This window comes from Pholis gunnellus (genome assembly GCF_910591455.1).
Source record: "Pholis gunnellus genome assembly, chromosome: 1".
Classification (NCBI taxonomy): domain Eukaryota; kingdom Metazoa; phylum Chordata; class Actinopteri; order Perciformes; family Pholidae; genus Pholis; species Pholis gunnellus.
In genome coordinates, this window is record NC_136528.1 from 3,470,152 (window position 1) to 3,492,283 (window position 22,132).

A 22,132-nucleotide genomic window follows, 5' to 3' on the forward strand; every position below is an offset into this window, starting at 1 on the left:
ATAATGAAATTCGTTGCCAACTCTTTTAATAATCGATTTTTATTGCAGCCCTACTGCCACATAACTAATTTGTTTGTTTGTTGGCAGGGAGAACACAAAGGAGCATCTCTTTGTCCCAGCTATGCACGTGGCTCCCAGCATCCACAGTCCTACAATGAATCTATCCAATAACATTGTGTGTGGGCGTTTTCCTTTGTCATCACATCAAATTTCAAATACATTTCAAATACTGTCCACAGCATAGGTAACAGTGGTACGTCGTTACGCATCTATACACATACACACACACACACACACACACACAAACACACACACACACAGGCCTGAGGCGATCAGCCTACTCTGGATTTATGTAACAAGGCTGTCATGGCCTCTTTAAATCCTTATCAGTCACTCCCAGACGTGGTGGAAAATCCAAGTAGACACACACACACACACACACACACACACACAGTCCACCATACAGCTGAGTGAACATCTAATGTAAGCCATTGGATGCAGTTGTGCTGGATGAGAGTGACTGGTAGTGAAACGTTGCTGATAGTAAATGAGGCATTGTACTAACCCTGCTCTTGATTGTGGAGTGCTGGGAACACTGTGTAACACTGACAACATGTCTGTTGGTGATATGGATTTAGTTCTAGCATCCTTGAAGTGGTCTTGTGTTTCTGGCCTCACACAAGAAATGCAGGAACTACAATGGCAATGTGTTTGTCAGTTGGCCTTCACAGGTGCTAATGTATAATCAAATGCTGTCGAAAGTTTATAACACTCAAAGAAGCACCACACCTTGCAGTATATTACTGTGCAAACAATGAATTGTGTTTCCATATCAGTGAAAACATACAGCAACAGGTCTTTATTCACAGAGATAGTTTTGTGAGTGTTTAGAGAACTGGCTTTAAAGAAATGGAAGCGTAATAAAGAAAATGTTTAACGTGCACAGCTAAAATATGCATTTCCCGAAGGTTTTGTGGGTTAAAAATGGAGCTGGAGTGAGGGCGTAATTAGCCTAGCTTAGCATAAAGATTAGAGCCATTGGGAAACGGCTAATCTGGCTCCATCCAGTTCAAAAATCAACGTGATCTACGTGAAATGACTGCGACCTCTTAACAGTGCAATATCATGTATAAGTATGTTTGCTACGTAACTTTAACTAAAGTAAACTCTGACTTTTGGTTACACTGGGACACAAACACAGGTCTCCTCGGTGAAAGTCCTGTGTTGAACCCATCTGTCAACTTGGACCCCCCCCACCTCATAGACTTTGATTAAGACCTTATTCTGTTGGACCTAAACATGTGTGTCTACCTCGACAAAGGATCCTAAATGACTTTCCATTGGTATTGTTTAAGTGGGGCTGGCACATCATTTTAACATATGGTCTGTGTATTTATATCTGTTTAAATTTGTAGCCCCCGACATCAAGTCGACCACAGATGGCAGTGTAGGTTATTGTGGCAGGTGAAATGCTGGTCAGGACAGTTGCTGAAACAATAGAGTCCCATATCATCCTTCAGCTGCTGACAGTGCAGTCAGGAGACATTGTGATCACACTCACTGGCTGTTAAAGGAAGTGGACTCATTTCTATTGTCTTTCAAAGTGTGGACCAGAATGAAGAGCTGAACAGTTATAGTGAGCACAGCTGCTTTGGGTTTAAAATCTGTTCATTTATTTCTGTTCCAAGAGGCAATTGTCAGCTACATGGACCACACTTCTAAAGATTTGCTGTCATTTTGAACCTACATTTGAGTTTCATTATTTGATGCAAGTTAATTCATTATGTTCTGCTCATGCAAACCCAACATGTTTTATATAACTCAAGTCCATGCTACACAAGTACAAAGTATTACCGGTCTTGTAAGAACAATGGTGACCCAGCATGCAGTAGCCTATACTAATTAAAACACTAATGTTGTCTTTGCTTTGCTTTTTTTTGTTCAGATCAAACAATTTCTACTTGGCTATGCTGCTCTTTATGCTGTTTCTGTGTATGCTGCCCACCGTCTTTGCCATAGTGAGATACAGACCGTCACAGCACTGTGGACCATTCAGGTAAAAACATAGTTTATAGCATCAAAAGATGTTTGTTGTTGAAAGGAACTGCTGTGATTTGTATTCCCTATCAATGGAAGGATGGACGTCATGTAAAGGCTGTCTGACTCATCCTATTCTTGAAAAAAATCCACCTAGAAACATATATGTGTATATATTTATTTATTTTTATTTATTTTTTTTGCAGCTAAAGTAATATGTAAGGTCCTTAATGACATTCCACTTTCCTCTGTGTTTTCCAAAGAGTAGCTTCATTACACACAGTAATGTGTAACTGATCTATATAGTCACGAAATGTACAAATCAATGTTATTTGTAGCAAAGTCTGATCAACATAATGTTGCAGGTTGTTTGTTTGTATTCGGCACTCTGGGTTATGTCCACAAGTTGGTGGTAAGGGTGCAGCGGATGACCGGGATGCCAAGCGGGAACAGAAGCTAAAGTACTTGCTAGAGTCTGCTGTGTTTGTGCAATATGAGGAGGTCAATACATCTGCTACCTGAACCCTGAGGTGTGGTATTGTGTTTATATTGTTTCTAAATGTTAACTACATAAAAGTACTTAAATGTGTGTTTCAGTGGTCAAGAGAAGATATATGACATCATCTCTGAGACAGTGGCCAGTGACTTCCCCCTGTGGTTCAGTAAAGTGATGAGTTACGTCACTAGCCCTGTCGTAGTGCTGCCAGCACTGCTGCTGCTGTTGTAAGACTAAACACACACACACGCACGCACGCACACACACACACACATACACACACACACATCTTATCATTTGTCCTTGTGTGTTTCAGCATGCTGATATACTATCTCCAGGCCATTGCCAGATCCCTCAAATTCACCAACAACCAGCTGAGGATGCAGCTCCAGACTGTAAGTTTCTGACGAATCAATTGCTGAGTGGTTTTATGGTAAATGGACTGTACTTGTCGCTTTTCTAGTCTTCCGACCACTCAAAGCGCTTTCACGCTACATGTCAACATTCACCCATTCACACCCATTCATACACTGAATGCAGGGGCTACCATGCTGTATTTATTTTCAACATGTATGCTTTGTAAAACACAATATAATGTCTACATCCCTCTCAATCATAGCACATTTGCATTTAGCAGATTTGGTTGCCCCATATGAAAGGAAGAATACGGCAGAAATATGACCAATCATATTGACGGGTGATAATTCAGCTGTCTTCAAGGAGCTTCTTAAAATTTAGTTTTGTGGGTACAAAACAATAAAGGCAGAACGATACTGGATTTTTGATGGCGGTAGGATATCAATATTTTAGAGAAATCAGACGAAATCAAGCAGATTCACCAGAAACTCTTTCAGCTCAGACTCCGGCAGGGCCTCCAGCAGAGACCAGCCCACTGCCAATCGACCCAAATCCGCCAATGCTGCCGGTAGAGCAGGTCGTCTTTCAATCAGAAGATCGGCTCGACCCCCAGCACTTACAGTCCATGTCGACGTTTCCTTGGGCAAAACACTTAACCCCAAACTGCTCCCGAAGGCCGTGTGGATGCTTAGTTATGGATAGTAATAGATAGTGGCACCTTGCAGAGCCCGTGCCATCAGTGTATGAATAGAAAGACGCTATGAAATGTTTTCTAAAGGGACTCTGGTGCTCGTATAAACACTACCGCTTTTGTCCAAAGGGACCGCCAAAATGAAAAAATGAAAGTGGCTTGTAGTAGCTTTAAGTAATTTTAAGCTAAAATGTAGAAAATATTGAAGGTGAAATTTTCCTTTAATCTCTTTAGGAGCGGACCGAGGACAAGAAGAAAGTCTTCCAGATTGCTGCAGGTATCTCTGGAGTTTTTTTCACGTGTCCTGTGTGTGTTCCGTTATTTCTTGTCGTGACTCGTGACCCTCACCCTGTAACATTTACCCCATCTTAGCGAGATTACAGGCTCCAGAGGCTGCGGCTGACCAAAAGCCGGATCAGCAGGAGAGTGACATCACGAGCCAGGAGGCCTCCATTCACACTCCATCTCCCCGACGGAACGGCAGCGTTACAAATTTTAGTTCTCCCGTTCGTCGTGGAAACAGCATCCGCACGATCACCCAATCAGCTTCTAGGGCGGACCTGAACAGAGGGAGTGTGGCTGGATCAGTCAGAAGTCCAACAGTGACCATACTGCCTAAACACAGGCCGGAGCACATACCCAACAGGTCTGACACACACTGATATTTTGGTTTAGCCAATCAGATTGTCTAAAGACAGCAGGATTATATGATGGATCTATACACTTTCATTGATTAGGTATTTATTGTAGAATTGATAAATGATGAAGATATAGCCAATGGGGATGTCTTAAACTAGATTGTAGTTTTTGGATTCTTTCACAACCTAACCTGTTTGGTTTGGTTGAAACTAACTCTGTTTGCCCGGGTAGTGCGGTTCCTTTGGACTGGTTTGAAAGCTGTTAATTGAACCCTAAGTGGGGCTTGGTCTGTTTTCTTTCCTGCAAATAATTAGCCTGTTAATGTATATTTTATTTTAGTGAGTACTTTCATACAGAATGCAGAAGAAGAAGGAAAAAGCGACGCAATTTCTTTTCCGGAACAAGGCTGATTTTTCTGAGCTTACGTACCTCAAATAAAGGCGTCAATCAATCATGTTGTGCGAAACGTACATATTAAAAATATGCACTATAGCGTGCAACAACACAGAGGCTCCGTACCAAGACAACAACAAACTTTATTAATCCTTTCAACCAAAGGCAGAGCAGACCAGATCCATTCCTTCAGGTCATGCCTTTTACAATAAAAGCTAGACATTTACACTGCGTAACCATTTGTTTTCTATAAGGAGATTCTGCATTCACATGTATAATCTCTAGGCAACGGGACAAGAATTGGCAACGGAAGCATTCTGGCGTCCGATTGTAGTCTGTTTAGTATTGACTAATCACTTTCAGCAGGCTTTGGTTGAATGCAGGTAAATAGACTGTGTGGGGGGAAAAGAGGCAGAACGCTTTGGCAGAAATGTAATCTGTGAACCGGCTACACCAGAACCCAGAAATATAGATCCCCGCCCCCAAGCTTAATGTCGTCACACCGATAACTGATGGGTTCGAAGATTGGTGTTTACCAGAAGGAACTCAAATTCACTCAGCAGGAAGCTCGATACATTAACTTACAGGAGCTTAAACTATACAACGATTCTCCTCAGACTGCTGGAAGCTGCCCTGGGTCAATAGGATCCCGGTTGGTGGTCCTCTGCCTGCCCAAATGTACTAAAAGCTTTTATTGAAACAGTGTCTTATCGCTGCTGTGGTATGAATAGTTTTAATGTTATTTTGCAATTTACTTTTAGCATTACTCGTCAAATCCCGTTTTGTCATCTTGGCCTTATGATGCTTTTGGGAAACAAGGCCCTGGCCAACAGCTGAATATCCAGCTACTGGTCATTGACACTGTAGCTCAAGCTATAGCAGCTTGCTACATCTCTGTAGTTATGTAACATAATGTGGTATTTACTGAAAGACCTACCTCTCGGTTGATCATTTTGAACAGCTTACAGCTTTTCAAACATCAACATGTTAGTGCTTCTTAATTGAGGTTTGTCCAAGTGTTAGTAGTGACAGTCTTAACTATATTAAAATATTACTTTCAAGGCGTGTTAGGATTGTTACAGAACAGGTTTAGGGCAACGAGAAAAATGTATTTGAGTTATACATATTTTATATAAAAACGATTCATTGTTCAGTCCTACCTTCGTAGCAAACCTGGGTTTTCTAAATGCTGCCTCGGCTCCTTCTTTCATTCTGAAGAATAATGTTCTGTGGGAAACGCTGAATACTTGTAAGTTACGGGAATGTCTTTTGGCATGAAAAAGGTCCAATTTAAACCTGCTAAATATTAGCTTTAAAGGAACATTCCAGTGTTTCGTTTAAAAACATTTTGACCAAATAGCATATACATTACATCACTGCTGACCAATATACAAATCATACCAAAGTTGTTTGTTTCAGTGTTTTTGAACCATGTTTAATTATCCATTACAGTGAACAATATGTCCCCTTATATTTTGCCAACATACCAACAATAATATTACATCATAGTTATCTAAGTTCATTCTTATGTGTTGTCCTCTCTTGTAACAGGCCTCCACCCTTTCTTGGTGGCCCTAGTGGCACCTGCAGGTCCAAATCCTACCACCAAGTGGCGCATAATCTACCAGCTCGCTATTCTGACAACATCCACTCTGACCCCCTGTACAGGAAGGCCGTACGCTCCATACATCCAGTCGAGGCTGCCGGGATCATCACTGCACAGAGTTATGGAGGACGGCGCGGTCACACCACCCGCTATGTGATTGTCAATGAGCACGAGCCCAGGAAGAAACTGCTGCGCTCATCCACACGGATCCCACGCCATTACCTCATGGAGGAGCCTGCAGAGATCCTCGAGTTGTACCCACGCAACATCAAACGCTACACACCCCGCAACGCTCACCACCAACCACATCCTCACCGGTCCCACCCATCGCATCAGCATCTGAGTGAAGAGGAAGAGGAGGAGGAAGAGGGAAAAAGCAGGAGAAGGATGGCGTTGGGAAAGGCTCATCGGCCCCGGTCCCTCTCTGACCTTCACCAGCCGCCACACTTCTACATCGGGGACCGCGTAGAGAGCCACGTGGCTGTGGTTAAAGGCGGTCACACTCGAGCTCGGGGCAGATATGGAGTGCAAGGAGAGGATGAAGGGCAGGATGGTGAAGGAGAAATGGACTGGGGAGATTTAGAGTCAAACTCCCGGGCCCAGGCCAATGTGAGAGGAGCAGACTCGCTCCTTGTACGAACCAGGCGTCGCATCCATTCCCCAGGAAGACATTGTCAGTCCCCGGCCAGGACCAGGCACATGGAGTCTTTTGTGAAGCCCAAGACAAGACCAAAGCTAGAGACCCCTCTGACCGAGTCAGACTCGGCTTCCCTGGCCTCCAGCAGCGACCAGCAAAACAGCAGCACTGACCAGTACATTCAGGTGATCCACAACAAGGAGCACCATCTCAAGACCGATGCCGGGCAAGGGAAGCTGGCCAAAAAGAAGTCCAAAACCAGCTTTGATCAAAATGTCATTGAATCAAATGACCTTGTCTGCTCAAATGTATGACATCTTTGCTAAAATTATGTATTCTGTTAAAATGTGTCTCAAAAAATCAAAGATATATACACTACTAGTGGTTGAAAGGGTACAATGATTTGAAAGCACAACAAGAATATTATCATAAATGTGATTTTTTTTCTTTCTTCTCCGATGTGTGTACATGTACATCAGATAATTAAATGGGTTATTGTAGCATTGTGTATAACAATCAAACCATGCTGCACTGAAGGTATAACAACTAGGGAACACACAGTTTACATAACACCTGCTTCCCATCCGATCACAATAGAATCGATAGTGATTTTTCATTGATCCGTCCGGCACATTGAATAAGCAGCATTTCGGATGGAATGACGTGAACACTACAATTCCCAGCTTGCTCTGCTGCAACATACGAGGACTCCAGCTGCAGGTGCGTGATGCAATCAAGATTACGAGAAAGAGTCGGGCACGTTTGCCTTCAAAATAAGATGCTTGGTACCTTTCGCTTACGTAAATGTTTTGCTGTGTTAAAAAACAATACCAACATTCTTGAATAAATCACTGAACACATTGAAAATGTAATGAAAGCTTTGTAATAGCGCATGGTACATTTTCATAAACGCTTAAATATGTGAGATGGCGTTTTATTTTGAAAGCTATACCGGAAGAATTTTTTCTCTGAATGATTTGACACCGCTGCTAACAATTCTTGTATTTCAGGGAATTCATTCAAATAGTTTCGAATTGAAACGTTCTGGCCGAGACAGGTGTGTGCTGTCGCGCGGCCGTAAAGGGTTTACAGTGACCAGCAGCTGGCAGAGTTGTCATATCCATTAGACACGTGAGCGAGTTGCTTGTCAGTGAACGATGCGGGCATTGCATAGCACATTTCATTCATTTTGGCTAACGCTAGCTCTGTAGCAGCGGTTCTATTTGCTCATGTTGAGTAACTTCAATTGTCGCTACTGCATTTGAGTCGCACAGCTCAGCTACAGTGTCTCTTCGAGGTTTCTGTTGAATTAAAAGATAACAGGACATCGTGTATCCACCATTAGCCGCTGTGCCGTCAGCTAACGTCAAGTCTGCAATTTGAATTAACGCTAGGTTAGCAAGGTGACGTTAATTTACACCAACCACTATGGATTATGAACATAAAGCGAAGGAAGTGGGTGACTGCATGATGGGTTACAAGACGGATGAGTCTGGCTGGAAAGTCTGCAAGAAATCGGTAAATGTTTTCTGTTATTAATTAATGTGTGACATGTAACGTTAATATGCACTGTGCACTGACGCATGCTGTTCTCTGGTATGGTCACAGAGCACCAGCGGGTAACTCCATTGTTCGGTTTTAACGTTTCTTGATTCATTGCTCACCGACTCGGTTAGCTTACGTCACGTGACTGAACTTTAGAATCAGCTCTTCACTTCATTCTGCACGTGTCACGTTAAAGGAACTCTTGGTTTGATGTTGGATTTTTGCCTAGCTCTCGGAAATTCCCCACTTTAGTTTCAGTTTTCAGTTTCTCTAAACCGAGGGACAGACTTGAGAGAAGTCATTGGTGTTGGTTCCTACAGATCTGCCAGTGAGTGCTGGTGGCTCAGGGTCTGCTTGAGACAGACTCTTCACCCCCCTTTTCCCAAGTCCCAGTACATGAGATGGTGGAGTAGTGTCAGGTTATCCATACTCAGCATATGCACTGTCAGTTTAACAGAGCTAAAGTAAAGGAGTGATGCTCTCTCTACAGGAGATGACGACACCGTCCTCGACAACAAACAGACATCACGCGTCGTCTGTCCCACCTCTGACTGTTCCAACACTATTTAAAACATCACTACTGCAACATATCATTTAATTCATTCCGGGGTGCACGCTTTGCTGTTTGCTGTCCATGTTCTTTTTACAGTGCCAGCGCCGCTTCACATGGTGCATCACCTCATACCGGCCTGTGTCACACTCGCGCTCCTCAAGACTGCGGAGAGACACGACCTATGACCCTCTTTTGCCTTTTTGAAATATGTTGTGTGTTTACCAGGGCTGTTCATTACACTAAAGCAAATGTAGCTCACTGTAAATTGCTTTCTTTGGCAGAATGACGTGGTTGTGTCTTGGCGTCCCTCGTCGGAGTTCCCAGGGAATGTGTGAGAAACCTCAACTTCTTTTTTTCTTTCTCATGGCGTTTAGATTTCATCAACAGTTGAACACATTTCATCATATCTGTAGATGGAACATTTCAGGTCGTGTGACGGTAAACTCAGGACATCAGTCAGGGCTTGTGTTTACAAAGCTACCGTACCTTCATAGTGTGACGACTAACTGCAGACAGTTTAAAATCACCATGCTACTAATCTTTTACATATTCAAAGTTATTATTAGATGCTACCAGCAGATACTTTAATACCACTTTTCAAGATACTTAAGATTGTCAAATGTGGTTTGAACAAAGTTTTTGTATGAAAGTCAGAAATGTCAAGTTCCAATTGTCGCAGAGTTGTGAGAGAACGTATGAGGGGTGAAAAACATAAATTAATTGGTAGAAATAGAGGTGATACAAATGCAACCATAAATAATGGAGTGATATGAACACAAAGCCATGTTTCATAGTTTCCCCTGTCTTACATTCATCATTCACAACACACATTTGTAATTTATTGGCCTCAAGGGTGGGAGTGATGAAGTGATTAAAATGTTTACCAATTAATAATGGAAGTGATTACAGAAAGTACCAACATTCAAAGCGAAGTTTAACCTTTGATGGAAGGAGTCATTGCCCGGGTATAGATCTCGTTCATCATTCTGAAATTAACTTCTTTTGCCATAAGTGGACTTCTGAAATACAGGGAACTAGTTCTATTCTATTCTATTCGACTCAGTTTGTTTTTGTGTAGCCCAAAATCCCAAATTTGTTTCAGAGGGCTTTACAGTCTACATACGACACCCTCTGTCCCGGGACCCTCACATCGGAACAGGAAGTCCTGTGGGAGAGCAACAGAGTAGCGATCCCTCTATCAGGATGGACAGAAGTGTGATAGATGTCGTGTGTACAGAATGAACACATTCTATGCATCATTTATTTATTAGAATCCCTTCAATAGAATCCCTCATCAGGTGTCGTCTCATGCAAACCTGATGCAACTAATCAAGGGCCTCATTATTTGCATCAGGTGTGCTTGAGATGGAACACATCGAATACCTGGACTGGCAGTGACGTTTGAGTGCATATTAGAAATGTGGGTGAGTCAAGAGAATTGTCCAAAAAGAGATCATTGCTACAAAAAGATAGCAAAGGCACTGAATGTCGCTAGAGACACCGGTGGAAGCTGGCTACTCTACCTCTACCTGGACGTGGCAGAAAGAGGAAGTCATCAACGGCTGCGACCAGATGTCTGAGGAGGCAGGCGGCCAAAAAAAAAACCCTCGAGTGACTGCAAAAGCTTTGGTGGCAGCAGGCACTGAGGTTTCAGTTTCCACAGTAAGGCGCATACTAAACGCTGAAGGTCTCCATGCCCCGACTCCAAGACGTACACCACTACTGACCCAAAAGCACAAGAAAAGTCGGGTCCAATATGCTCATAACCATATTAATAAGCCACAGAAGTATGTCTGGGGGAGGACGAACGAAGCATACGCTGAGAAGAACATCCTGCCTTCAGTGAAGCATGGCGGTGGCTCGGTGATGCTCCGGGGCTGCTTTGCTTCTTCTGGAAACCTGCAGTGTGTGTGTGGAGGGCAAGATGGATTCAATCAAGTATCAGGAAATCCTGGGGGGGAAAAAAGGCTTGGGCGTCATCAAGCATACCTCCAAAGTCCACCAAGGCTTGGTTCCAGAAAAAGTCCTGGAAGATTCTAGAGCGTCGCCTGACTTGAAGCTCACAGAAAATCTCTGGTGGGATTTGGAGAAGAATCTTGGAGCGCTGGAGGCCGTTGCCCATGAGCAATGGGCGAAGATTCCTCAGGAACGCTGACAGAACCTGGAGTCAGGCTTTGCATCAGGTCATAACAGCAAAAGGGTGCTCTACGTACTGAAGACGCTCGTCATGAAGAAGTTGAACCGTTTTGAGACTACGGTGTCATTTTTGTTTTAAATTAGGAGAAACCACTTGTAGTATTGCTTGTGTTGAGCTATTTAAATTGTTCTTGTTTTGAGTTTTTCATTGAAAACAGCTGAGATTTTGTTAATTTTACCGATAAGCCTAATTTGCAATGGGGGCTGAATAACTGAGTGCAACTGTATGGTTCCTCTTCAAGGGTGGAAACAAACTGATGAATAGTCCTTAATCTGTTGTTGCATTATTTAATCTTAAAAGCTACATCCATCTCTAACTGATGGTGTTTTTGTAATAACCTCATGATAACCTGGTTTTCCTTTGATTCAGAAGTATCAGTGCTTGCAGCATTGCCTTAATTACTTTATATTACCTTTTAGTACACACAACATTGTATTTCTCAGTTAAAGTATTATATGTCAAAACCATTATAACTATATAATAAACCAGATACCCTTTTCCCTCCATTCTTTGTCTTTATTAACATGCTTGTATTATTCCATATTGGGAATGCTTTGTGGGGTAAAGTTCTGCTTCTATATGTTCCCATAACCCCCTGACTGACTGCTCTGCTGTGAGCTCCATCATCAGCTCCTGAAAAGTCTTTTTCATTCAGAATGTTATCGATTCTGACTTTTATAAGAAACCTATGAACATATCTCTGGTAAATACTAAATGTAAAGACGGGATTTTGTGATTCTTTACGGAGAAAACCATTTTTACAGATCTGTCTATCAAATCAACTAATCAGTCAGTTGAGTACAGGCTGTAGATCCACTGATCATAAACATTCAAACAGCAGTGTTTGTGCTAAATGAACCATAACTATTCCATAAGCACCTTTTAATCCCAAAAGAGATAAGCCAACTCAAATTCTAACTCCGCCATTAGAAATCCAAGAAAACATCAAATAGCATTAAAGAATGGCACAAAAGAACGAAGGCAGTTTCTATAATATCTTCTGTTGCTGTGCATTTATCAACGAGTAGGATTTCAGTCTTCACAGCGTTCTAGTGTGTAAAAGGGCTGCAGTGAACCCGACTGAACCTCTCCGCTCATCTCGCCACCACAGAGTGCTGTCTTATTGATGGCTGTCACTTCAGTCAGATGCAGACGCTGGGCTTTTTAGTTTTCATCACTTCCCTTGAATTCTTCCCTGTTACTCCCACCCTTGAGGCCACTTTCCTTCAATGATAAATGGCAGTTTTGTGTTCTGAATGATGAATGTGCGACGGGGAAAATTATGAAACATGGCTCTGTTTTTAATATCAAAACTCATCAATTACATTATCAATGGATTTTTCAAAACTTTTCCCCCTCATAAGATCCAACTTGCTCCGGTCCGATAGCGATAGCTGGGCTTTGGGTCTCAGCTGGTGCCGGTCCAGCAGCAGCAGAGCTCGATGCCTCGCTGTGTGGACGTGACCGGGATCATTCTTCTGTGTGTGAAGCAGCATCAGGCTTGACTTAAACGTTGCTTTCGTAACTCCATAAAACAATATAACAAATACCTAAATATAAATGTGCTGAATTGTTATTTACCAAAATAATAGTATCCGATCCCAGGTTGACCCGTCGTCCCCGATACCTGATCCTTTAGAGGCCGCATCGGACCGATCTCCGATAGCAGCAGCAGTGCATCTCTAAAGAGAACAGAGCGGTAGTTCGATGACAGACCCACGCACTTGTATTCATGGCGTCTCATGAAGTCATGATTTATTACGTAGCTATTATATTCTAGTAATATTTTATAATCACATCATTGTAACTGGGAAATTGATAGTTAAGTAAGCTACACTTAGTTAATTTATTGTCAACAAACAGTGAAATTATAATGAATGTTTACTAATGTTTTTTTAAACAGTCTATTTCTGCACACATAACATTGTTTATACTGTATTAAGTATTTTTTTATGATTACTAAATGATTTGTAACCCTTTTAAGAAATCAACTGTAACATCTAGCACCACGGGACAGACATGTTACTGCTAATGAATGGTCTGTGAGTCGTTTATAAACTGGATGGCTAACATAAAATAGCAACTGATGATTCAAATGCCTTGTAAAATGGTGAATACATGCTTTGTAAAGCATCTATAAACATTATTTAGATAGTTAATACCCTGGCAGTAGGTAATAATTGGTTTCTGCTCCATCTACGTTTAGACGTTTCAGAAAGCATTTCTTTAATGTTTACACCTGATTTTGTAATCATTAACAGTAAATTGGTAAATTATAATGGAATCAAGTGTAATCTTTTATCAGCTTAGATAAAATACATCAGTTATAAAGTCATCATTTCATATTTCACAAACTAATTTATAGCATTTCTAATCATTTCATTCGTTAGAATGTCATTGTTTAAGTTGAATTAGCTCAGTTGACCAGGTTATGTTTAAGGAAGGTTTGGTCCAAACCAATATCTGTGTGCAGGGGTTAAATCATGTGCCTGTCCAATAACGTATCCATCTCATTTGCAGCACATAGACTGCTCTCCTGACCGTGTCCTCGTCTGTCTTCCTCTGCAGTTATAAGGGGGAGGGGGTTGTCAGTGGCAGCCCAGAGAGAGTGTGGGAGTGTCTCAAACCAGTACCCAATGGGATCCGAGTCAAGTGGGACAATAATGTCAAAAGGTTTGAGCTTTTGGAACAAATCACAGAGGTGTGTTACTAATCTCTCTCTTCTGATTACAGGATGTTTTGTCATATGTTAACCCGGGTTTCAGTCCATACAGCAGTCACGTTTCTTTTGATTTTAATCAAAGATGTATGATTATATTAATAGATTATTATTATTGATGCAGCATGTAAGATACTGTTGGCTGGTGTAATATACGGTGAAACAAAGCATTGTTTTTCATTTACTCACTATAATAAATGTATTAAAGTAAAACATATTTCCCTCTGAAATGCAATGGAGTAGAAAGTAGCATCTGAAAATGTAGGAAAGTACGGTACTTGAGTAAATGTACTTAGTTACATTCCATCACTGATTACCACCATGCTGTACCAAAAAAAGAGTGCAGTGGAAGTCCTACTACACTGCAAACACAGTGTCCAGCCATAAACTGGCAGAAGAGGTCATTGATTTGCCCCCGGTGTGGATACGAGTTTGGTCGCCATGAGAGCAAAGCTGTCTCCAGCCTCAGACCTGGCACACTGTGGTTTTCCCTCGGGACAGTGACGTCACACGTATCGGTGTGCGCAGACGGGTCCCTCTCTGGATGGACGGGATATGTCTCATGGAATCCTCCATCCCTCCATGTGAACTGTCTGGAGCTATCCGCAGTGCTAAAAGTACAGAACTGCTTTGTTTCAAACAGACATGGTGAGGACAGGAAATATGACAGCGGCAGCACATATCAACAAACGGTGCGGGTGTTCAGCATGGCTGCTGGAAATAGCCAGGAGCCTGCTGCTTTGGTGGCTCACACAGACAGCTACCACCATGTATAATGTATACCACTCTGCAGACCTAACGTCTCACGGAGGTTCATCCCACAACCAGTGTAAATTGAGTCATTTAGATATTGTGGATCCCATGTTGTGTCCCATGCCTATCATGTTAACATACCTTCAAACAGCTGAAGTGTATGCTGCAGCCACGGGAGGGTACGAAGGGAGGATGGTTTCTGTTGGCGCTTTTTGAAGGGAGTGAGATGACGGTTTCTGACTTCTGTAGCTCCACGTTATTTTGAAGAATGGGGGGCAAAACGCCGCTCGCCAAGTGCTTTGCCAAAGTTCATCCCGCCCTTCAGTTGGAGATGACGTGGCGGTGGCTCAGTCCAAACAACGTCTGTCTCACTGGCTGCGTGGCACCATCACGTAAGCAAACAGTGCAAACGGGAGTGGAGCCTTTGCAGAGCGTTTTATCCTCTTACATGGCCCACCTCGTTCTGGGTTTCTGCGCGTCCTTCATCCGTTTCTATTCACCCTCATTCTGGGTTAAATATGCTGAGACAGCAGATGATATGTTGCCCGGTGTGGCAATTTTACGCCCATGTTGAACAGTGCGCTCATCGTGGATTAGTGGGCTGCATGGAGTCCATTATAAGACACAGTCTTTGTCTTACTCTCCTGCAGCGGCAGTGCTGTGTATAGAGAGTGTAACATGTTGTTTCACCACACAAGCTGACGTGGTGTTAACGGTGGCACAGTCAGTGAAATGCTGTATGTTGTCTTCTTGTGGACCTTGGTGTCACAGTGACTACATCAGCTTTGCCCTTAACCCAATAGCTACAGCTCCAAACAGATCCACATACTTAATAACAAGAAAAGACAGAACATGTAGCCCGGTCCAGCTTTTATTGCATCCATGTGATACGAGAGTTGTTATTCATTTGCTTTTGCTTTGTTCGACCCAGTCTTTGAGACCGTTCCCTTGTCTCCCTCTCTCTCCAGGACATCTCTATCTGCCGAACAGTCACGCCCTCAGCAGCTATGGGTATCATAGCTCCACGAGACTTTGTAGATGTTATTTTAGTGAAGCAGTACGAAGATGGCACCATTTCATCAAATGGTGCGTAGCGACTCATTCCCGTCTCCTCTACTTCCTGTTTGTTTTCTTTGTACTTCCTGAGATTCCTTGTGCCATGCAGCAGAGGCTGGACCGTTTTACCTGTGGAAGTGACAAGGCTGTATGAGATTTAACTATGTTGCAGATACACTACAAACATGAACAGAATAAATACATTCAATGTCACACATTAAGGATGGACAGATTAATAGGAACTCAAGAAGTGAACCTGCATTCACACTGTAGGAGCCTAGTTCAAGTCTTAAGTTAGTACTTATTGATAAGTCAAATAAATAAACCTTCAAAAACATTTGGAACAACTAACTTAATCAGACACTGATCGTGTTGTAGTTCATTCCCATCAAGCTGCTCAGAGTAATCAGACTAAAGCTCTGCTACAGTGTTAGTTCATATGGTGTTGCTCCAAAATGATTTTGGTGAAAGCGTGGCTATAAGTAGCCACGTACAGACAAAAGGCAACCTATTACTTGAATATGATAAACATGTTAGCGAATACATATCACCATGAAACCTCCCCAGTTGATTACTTGCATTAAGACAATTTTTTTTTGCATTACAACTTTTCTGAAATGTTATGTTTGAATACTCACGTAAACGTGTATTTTGGATGTTTTCTTTCCACTAGTCTGAAAGCAGCCAAATAGCCTAAAGTCTCAACATTTGATCTGCGCATAAAGTTTCTTTGTGTCTGGAGTATCTCATTTGAATGGAAAGGAAGTTTTACAGGCGCTCTGTGTAGTTTTGGTTGAGAGCCACAGATCTCACAATACCAGCATAATGTAGACCAATGTGTGTGTGTGTGTGTGTTTTGTGTCCTCTCAAACAGCCACCAACGTGACTCACCCGGGCTGTCCGCCCCAGTCTGGCTACGTGAGAGGATTTAACCATCCATGTGGTTGCATCTGTGTCCCCATCTCAGGGTGAGTACACTGACGCCAAGCAAGTCCATTGTGTGGTTTGTTCCTCTCCACTGTAGGACACGTTTTCTCTTGTTCCCTCATAATAGAAAGCGGAAAGCTGAGCGCAGGTGGCAAAAAAACAAATCTCCAGGTTCACTGTGACATCTGTAAAGAGAGACATCGCAATTATAATTTGGAAATTTGGAACACGCGCCTTATTTGCTCCCGTCGACAGGCTAACAAACCCTCCAGAGTCAGTAGCTGCTGAGCTCCAGTCCACCTGGGCATCAATCAATTTATTAGACAAGCAGTCAGTGCCTCCACACCAACCACAGGACATGTGTTGTCCTCATCTCTGAATAACAGCCATTCAAATATGACACCATTTCATTCAATCGACCTTAGAAGCCTTAAAGACATTATACAACCTCTGAAGTCATCCTCCTGCTGCTTGGATATTCCACAAAAAACACACTTTTTGAAAAATATTTCAAACTGCATGACCACTGATCTCTCAGGTGTCTTACCACGAGCCCTAAAAACTGCAGTTATTAATCCACTGCTAAAGAAGGCTAGTTTAGACTCCGCAACAATGACAAATGATAGGCCAATATCAAACCTCAAGTAAAATAATTGAAAAAGCGTTTTTTCAACAGCTGAACAACTTCTAGGCCGTAAATAAGGCTTTGGACAGCACCACAGTACTGAAACTGCTCTTGTTAAGGTTTTCAACGATATCCACTTAAACACAGACAATGGCAGACTTTCAGTTTTAGTATTACTGGATCTCAGTGCTGCATTCCACACGGTCGACCATGACATACTACTAGAAAGACTAAACATCTGGGTGGGACTCTCTGGCACAGCACTCAACTGGTTTGAATCCTACTTGAAGGACCGAGAATACTTTGTGTCTGTAGCTAATTACACATCAGAGCTGACTACAAGGACATGTGGTGTTCCCCAAGGTTCAATACTGGGGCCTCTTCTGTTCAACATCTACATGCTTCCACTCGCTCAGATTATGGAAAACAACAAAGTGTGTTATCATAACTATGCAGACGACACACACATCTACACAACTATATCACCAGGGGACTATAATCCCATACAAGGGCTGGGTAAATGCATTGAACACATAAACAACTGGATGTGCCAGAACTTTCTTCAATTAAACAAAGAAGTCATTGTTTTTGGTACCAAGGACGAACGATTGAAAGTCAGCGCTCGGCTTCAATCACTGATGTTAAAAACCACAAACCAAGCCAGAAACCTAGGTGTAGTTATGGATTATGGGATGCCTCCAATCACCTGAAGAATACGTCAAGGATTAGAGGACTTGTGTCTCAACAGGATTTGGAAAAACGTGTCCATGCATTTATCTTCAGTAGACTGGACGACTGTAACGGAGTGTTTACAGGTCTCTGTAAAAAGTCAATCAGAACGCTGCAGCTGGAGTCCTCACTAAGACCAAGAAAGTGGACCACATCACTCCAGTTCTGAGGTCTTTGCACTGGCTTCCTGTCCAACAAAGAATTGACTTTAAAGTCCTGCTGCTGGTTTATAAAGCACTGAATGGTTTAGGGCCAAAATACATCTCTGATCTGCTGCTACCTTATGAACCATCCCGACCCCCTTAGGTGGTCTGGGACCGGTCTACTTTCTGTTCCCAGAGTCAGAACTAAACATGGAGAAGCAGCGTTCAGTGTTTCTGCTCCACATATCTGGAACAAAGTCCCAGAAAGCTGCAGGTCTGCTGAGACCCTCAGCTCCTTTACATCAAGACTTTTCTGTTTGCTGCTGCCTTTAATTGAACCACATTCAATGATATTAATCAATTTCTGCATTTTACTACTGTATTTCATTTCTTACACTGCTTTTTAGTGTTTTAATGACTGTTTTTAATATTTCAATGAATGTTCTTAATTGTTTTTAAATCTCCTTTTCTTTTGCCTCATGTTTTGATGCTTTTAATGGTTTTATGTGAAGAACTTTGAATTACCTTGTTGTTGAAATGTGCTGTACAAATCAACTTGCCTTGCCTTGTTTCTTCTAGAGAGCCCAACAAAACCCAGGTGTTCAGCTTCTTCCAGACGGACCTGGGTGGCCTCCTCCCTCGCTCCGTGGTCGACTCCTTCTTCCCCTCCAGCATGGCTGAGTTCTACAGCAACCTGGCCAAAGCTGTCAAATCCCTCAAGGACTTTTGACACTAAGAGTTGAGACATGTCTCTTCAAACCTGAGCCCTACTACTGGTCAGGTTTGTTGTCCGTTAAACAGTCCAAACTCAACAGCAATCAGCACACTGAGATCGCTGACTTCAAATAGAACCAACCCACGATTTTTGTTTGTACATTGCTATAGTCCCGTGTTGCTGCAGGAGGAATCCAGTGACTCTTCAACAGTCAACCCTCTTATTGAAAGCAGTCCCAAAATCAGAATGAGGGCTTGCATTTGACCTCTTTACATCCCCATGAGTGGGATGAATTAATTTCCTTCAGTCTGAAGAATGAATATAGAAGTACTAATCTATATTTGTACATGTGTTTAATGATAGAACATGTGTGCTTTTTGCCACGCTGATGAGACACTAGACATTTCCTCTTCTTATTATCGCATACTTCAGTGTGTACAGTAAGCATGCATGTTGCATGGACCTTATTTACCCTCTGCTGGTATCAGGTTGTTGGTTTGGAGTTTTGGCTCATACCTCATATTTAGTTGTTTCTGTTGTACTTGAACTGCCATTTGCTCATCTCCAACTCACCTGTTGACCCGTGATTCTCTGCCTCTTTGATCCGTCACACTGAAGCACAGGTGGGGGAATGGGGCATGTTTTATGCTGCTCTATTGAGCAGAAAAGTGTCTTCTCCTTTTTTTTTCATGGCATCAGTTTCCAAGTGCATTTCCCTTTTTACTTTTTCTTCGTATACAGTCCCTGAAACGCCTCATGCAGGTTCAAGATTAGAACCCTACCAGCCGACTAAGTGGGCTCACGAGAAGATTCACAACAAAGGGCATGTGGTGTGGTCACATGTTTTAAGATACAATAAGATAAAACTTATGTAAAATAAATATAAGCTGATTTTAGTTTGAGACATCTGGCTGCTTTCAGTGGCTTGTACTGTAAAAGTGAGTACTATCACTAAGATGAAACTATTCCAAGGCATAATTATGAGCAATGCAAGGACTCAAGATCAGACAGACATACACTACCGTTCAAAAGTTTGGGGTCACCCAGACAATTTCGTGTCAATTTTCAGTTTCTTCGCAATTTCTCGCATGGAATAGCTTCATTTCTAAGAACAAGAATAGACGGCGAGTTTCACATGAAAGTTCTCTTTTTCTGGCCATGTTGAGAGTATAATCGAACCCACAAATGTGATGCTCCAGATACTCAACTAGCTCAAAGGAAGGCCAGTTTTATAGCTTCTCTCACCAGCATAACTGTTTTCAAGGGTTTTCTAATCATCAATTAGTCTTCTAAGGCGATTAGAACACTGGAGTGATAGTTGCTGGAAATGGGCCTCTATACACCGATGTAGATATTTCATTAAAAACCAGACGTTTCCACCTAGAATAGTCATTAACCACATTAACAATGTATAGAGTGTATTTCTGATTAATTTAATGTTATCTTCATTGAAAGAAACAGTGCTTTTCTTTGAGAAATAAGGACATTTCTAAGTGACCCCAAACTTTTGAACGGTAGTGTAAGTCAAAAGTAACCTGGCAGAAATGTATTGGAAGTGGTGTAAAGGAGACTTGTTTATTGTATAGAGATGTCTCAATAACATCAGAACCCTTTAGATTTGCATTGAACAAACAGACTTATTCTATTTTCAAGTGTGTTTGTGGGTAGTTTAGCGTACGTGATGTAGAGACAAGTATCTTTATTGCTGTTGGTGAGTGAAGAGAGGTTAACTCAAACTTGAGGTAAGCTTTTATTTTGGTAGCGTGCGTTCATCTTGTTGCTCTTGTCACGTTTGGACCAAGTCCCCAGGAAGAGCGCCAGTCTTTGTGGCAAATTTGACGTAGTGGCCAACGGTGGAGTTCCAACTTCTGGGTCGGTCACGTGACGCCATGGGGCCCAAAAAGACTTTTCCTCAGACTTAGGCTGCAGTTGAAAAGTCCTTTTTGCTTAGGAAGGTTCCTAACTGAGTGAAATGACCCGGAAGTATCTTAAGTGGCCGCCACGATAAGAGCTGTTTGAATTCTTTAAATGCTAAGGAAAGCCTTTATTAGCTCCTTCAGCACAGGAAACACTGAACCTTCCTTTACGAAAGGAAAGAAGATGATTCCGACCCACAATTCCTTGCGGCGGCAACATTTAAAGTGACGCACCATTCGGCAGCCCATGAAAACAAACGATGTGTTTATGCTACACAGATTTAACAATTATACTCATCCAGTCATAAAGTAATGGGATTCATGATGATGAATATGAACAGACAGCGACAATCCTTTAGTTTCAGTTCATATGTATTTATTTACTTTGAACATGTAACAAGTAAGTTTAAAAACAGAATACGAAATAAAATGAACAGTAAATATAGAGTCAATGAACAAATTCTCGTTCTCAATAACAAGAAGCATCGGTCAATTCCATAGAGGTCGAGGTGAAGTGGTTAGCATGGACGTTGGGTCATTTTGGGACTTTTCATTGGAAAAGAGACACCTGTAACTCGGTGGATACTTGTCTTTGAGGTGAATCAACGTCCCAGTATGAACATTGAATGGCCCTTGTTTCAATGATTAGGTTCTAACAGTTGAATGCAGAGTGATTTCCCTTCCTCTGTCCATGTGAATGAGCCTGAGGGAGGCGGGTTAAAGGAAACGCTGGCGCGCTTGTTCTACGGGCCCAGTGACGGAGAAGATCTCTGATAAATGTAATGTTCACTAAACTAACATTTATGAACTTTATGAGGTTTCTCAGCTCGGATCCCAGCGGTGGAAAGTAGAACTACACTGACAGGTATCATGAAGTACAAATGAATGCTACTTCAGTGTTTTTACATGTCGATTGTCAAAGACCAGGACCAGGACGGTGTTCATCAGTCCAGCTTCTCTTCAGGCCAACTCACTGTCTACACATTGAAGTTCATGATAGTTGTGTATTGGGGAGGAAAAGGAAATGGGAGAAGTACTTGTGGAACCATGAAGTGGGATTGTATATAATGACAGTACTTCCACTAAGACACATGATGTACCTGGACGGGAGCCCATCCACACTGACCGTCAGCTTGATTTAATCATGTTGTCCTGTTATTTAACGCGGCAGGTTTGACAGACGGGGTGAACTACTGCACACTAAAATCAAAGCTTACTGCTCAAATCATGTCTGTATTTAATAACTTAAACAATATATAAGTTGCTATTGTATTTATAATCATACATATTATGTACAAAATATACACATGTACGTTTTTCCACAACTGCCAGTAAGTTCTTCAGGTATTCAGAATAAAATAGACCATACATGTGCTGTATTCATTTGAATCTAGGCTA

At 42.1% G+C, this 22,132-nt stretch overlaps 2 protein-coding genes across 2 annotated transcripts in view; both read left to right on the forward strand.

The window, feature by feature from the left end:
* tmc3 (transmembrane channel like 3) overlaps positions 1 to 7,170 on the forward strand; it is a gene marked incomplete at both ends in the record, with an annotated part of 32,655 nt that extends 25,485 nt beyond the window's left edge. Inside the window, 6 exons of the mRNA XM_079166331.1 lie at positions 1,946 to 2,056; positions 2,635 to 2,760; positions 2,850 to 2,928; positions 3,816 to 3,858; positions 3,954 to 4,227; positions 6,282 to 7,170. Coding sequence (XP_079022457.1) covers positions 1,946 to 2,056; positions 2,635 to 2,760; positions 2,850 to 2,928; positions 3,816 to 3,858; positions 3,954 to 4,227; positions 6,282 to 7,170 — 1,522 coding nt within the window. The remainder of the gene's footprint in view (positions 1 to 1,945; positions 2,057 to 2,634; positions 2,761 to 2,849; positions 2,929 to 3,815; positions 3,859 to 3,953; positions 4,228 to 6,281) is intronic.
* A 1,114-nt stretch (positions 7,171 to 8,284) lies between these two features.
* On the forward strand, positions 8,285 to 18,833 carry stard5 (StAR related lipid transfer domain containing 5; the record flags this gene model as incomplete). Its single annotated transcript, XM_079165657.1, has 6 exons — positions 8,285 to 8,374; positions 9,236 to 9,285; positions 13,720 to 13,852; positions 15,592 to 15,709; positions 16,554 to 16,647; positions 18,683 to 18,833. 6 exons carry the CDS (start codon positions 8,285 to 8,287, stop codon positions 18,831 to 18,833), a joined length of 636 nt encoding a protein of 211 aa, XP_079021783.1.
* Positions 18,834 to 22,132: the final 3,299 nt, after the last annotated feature.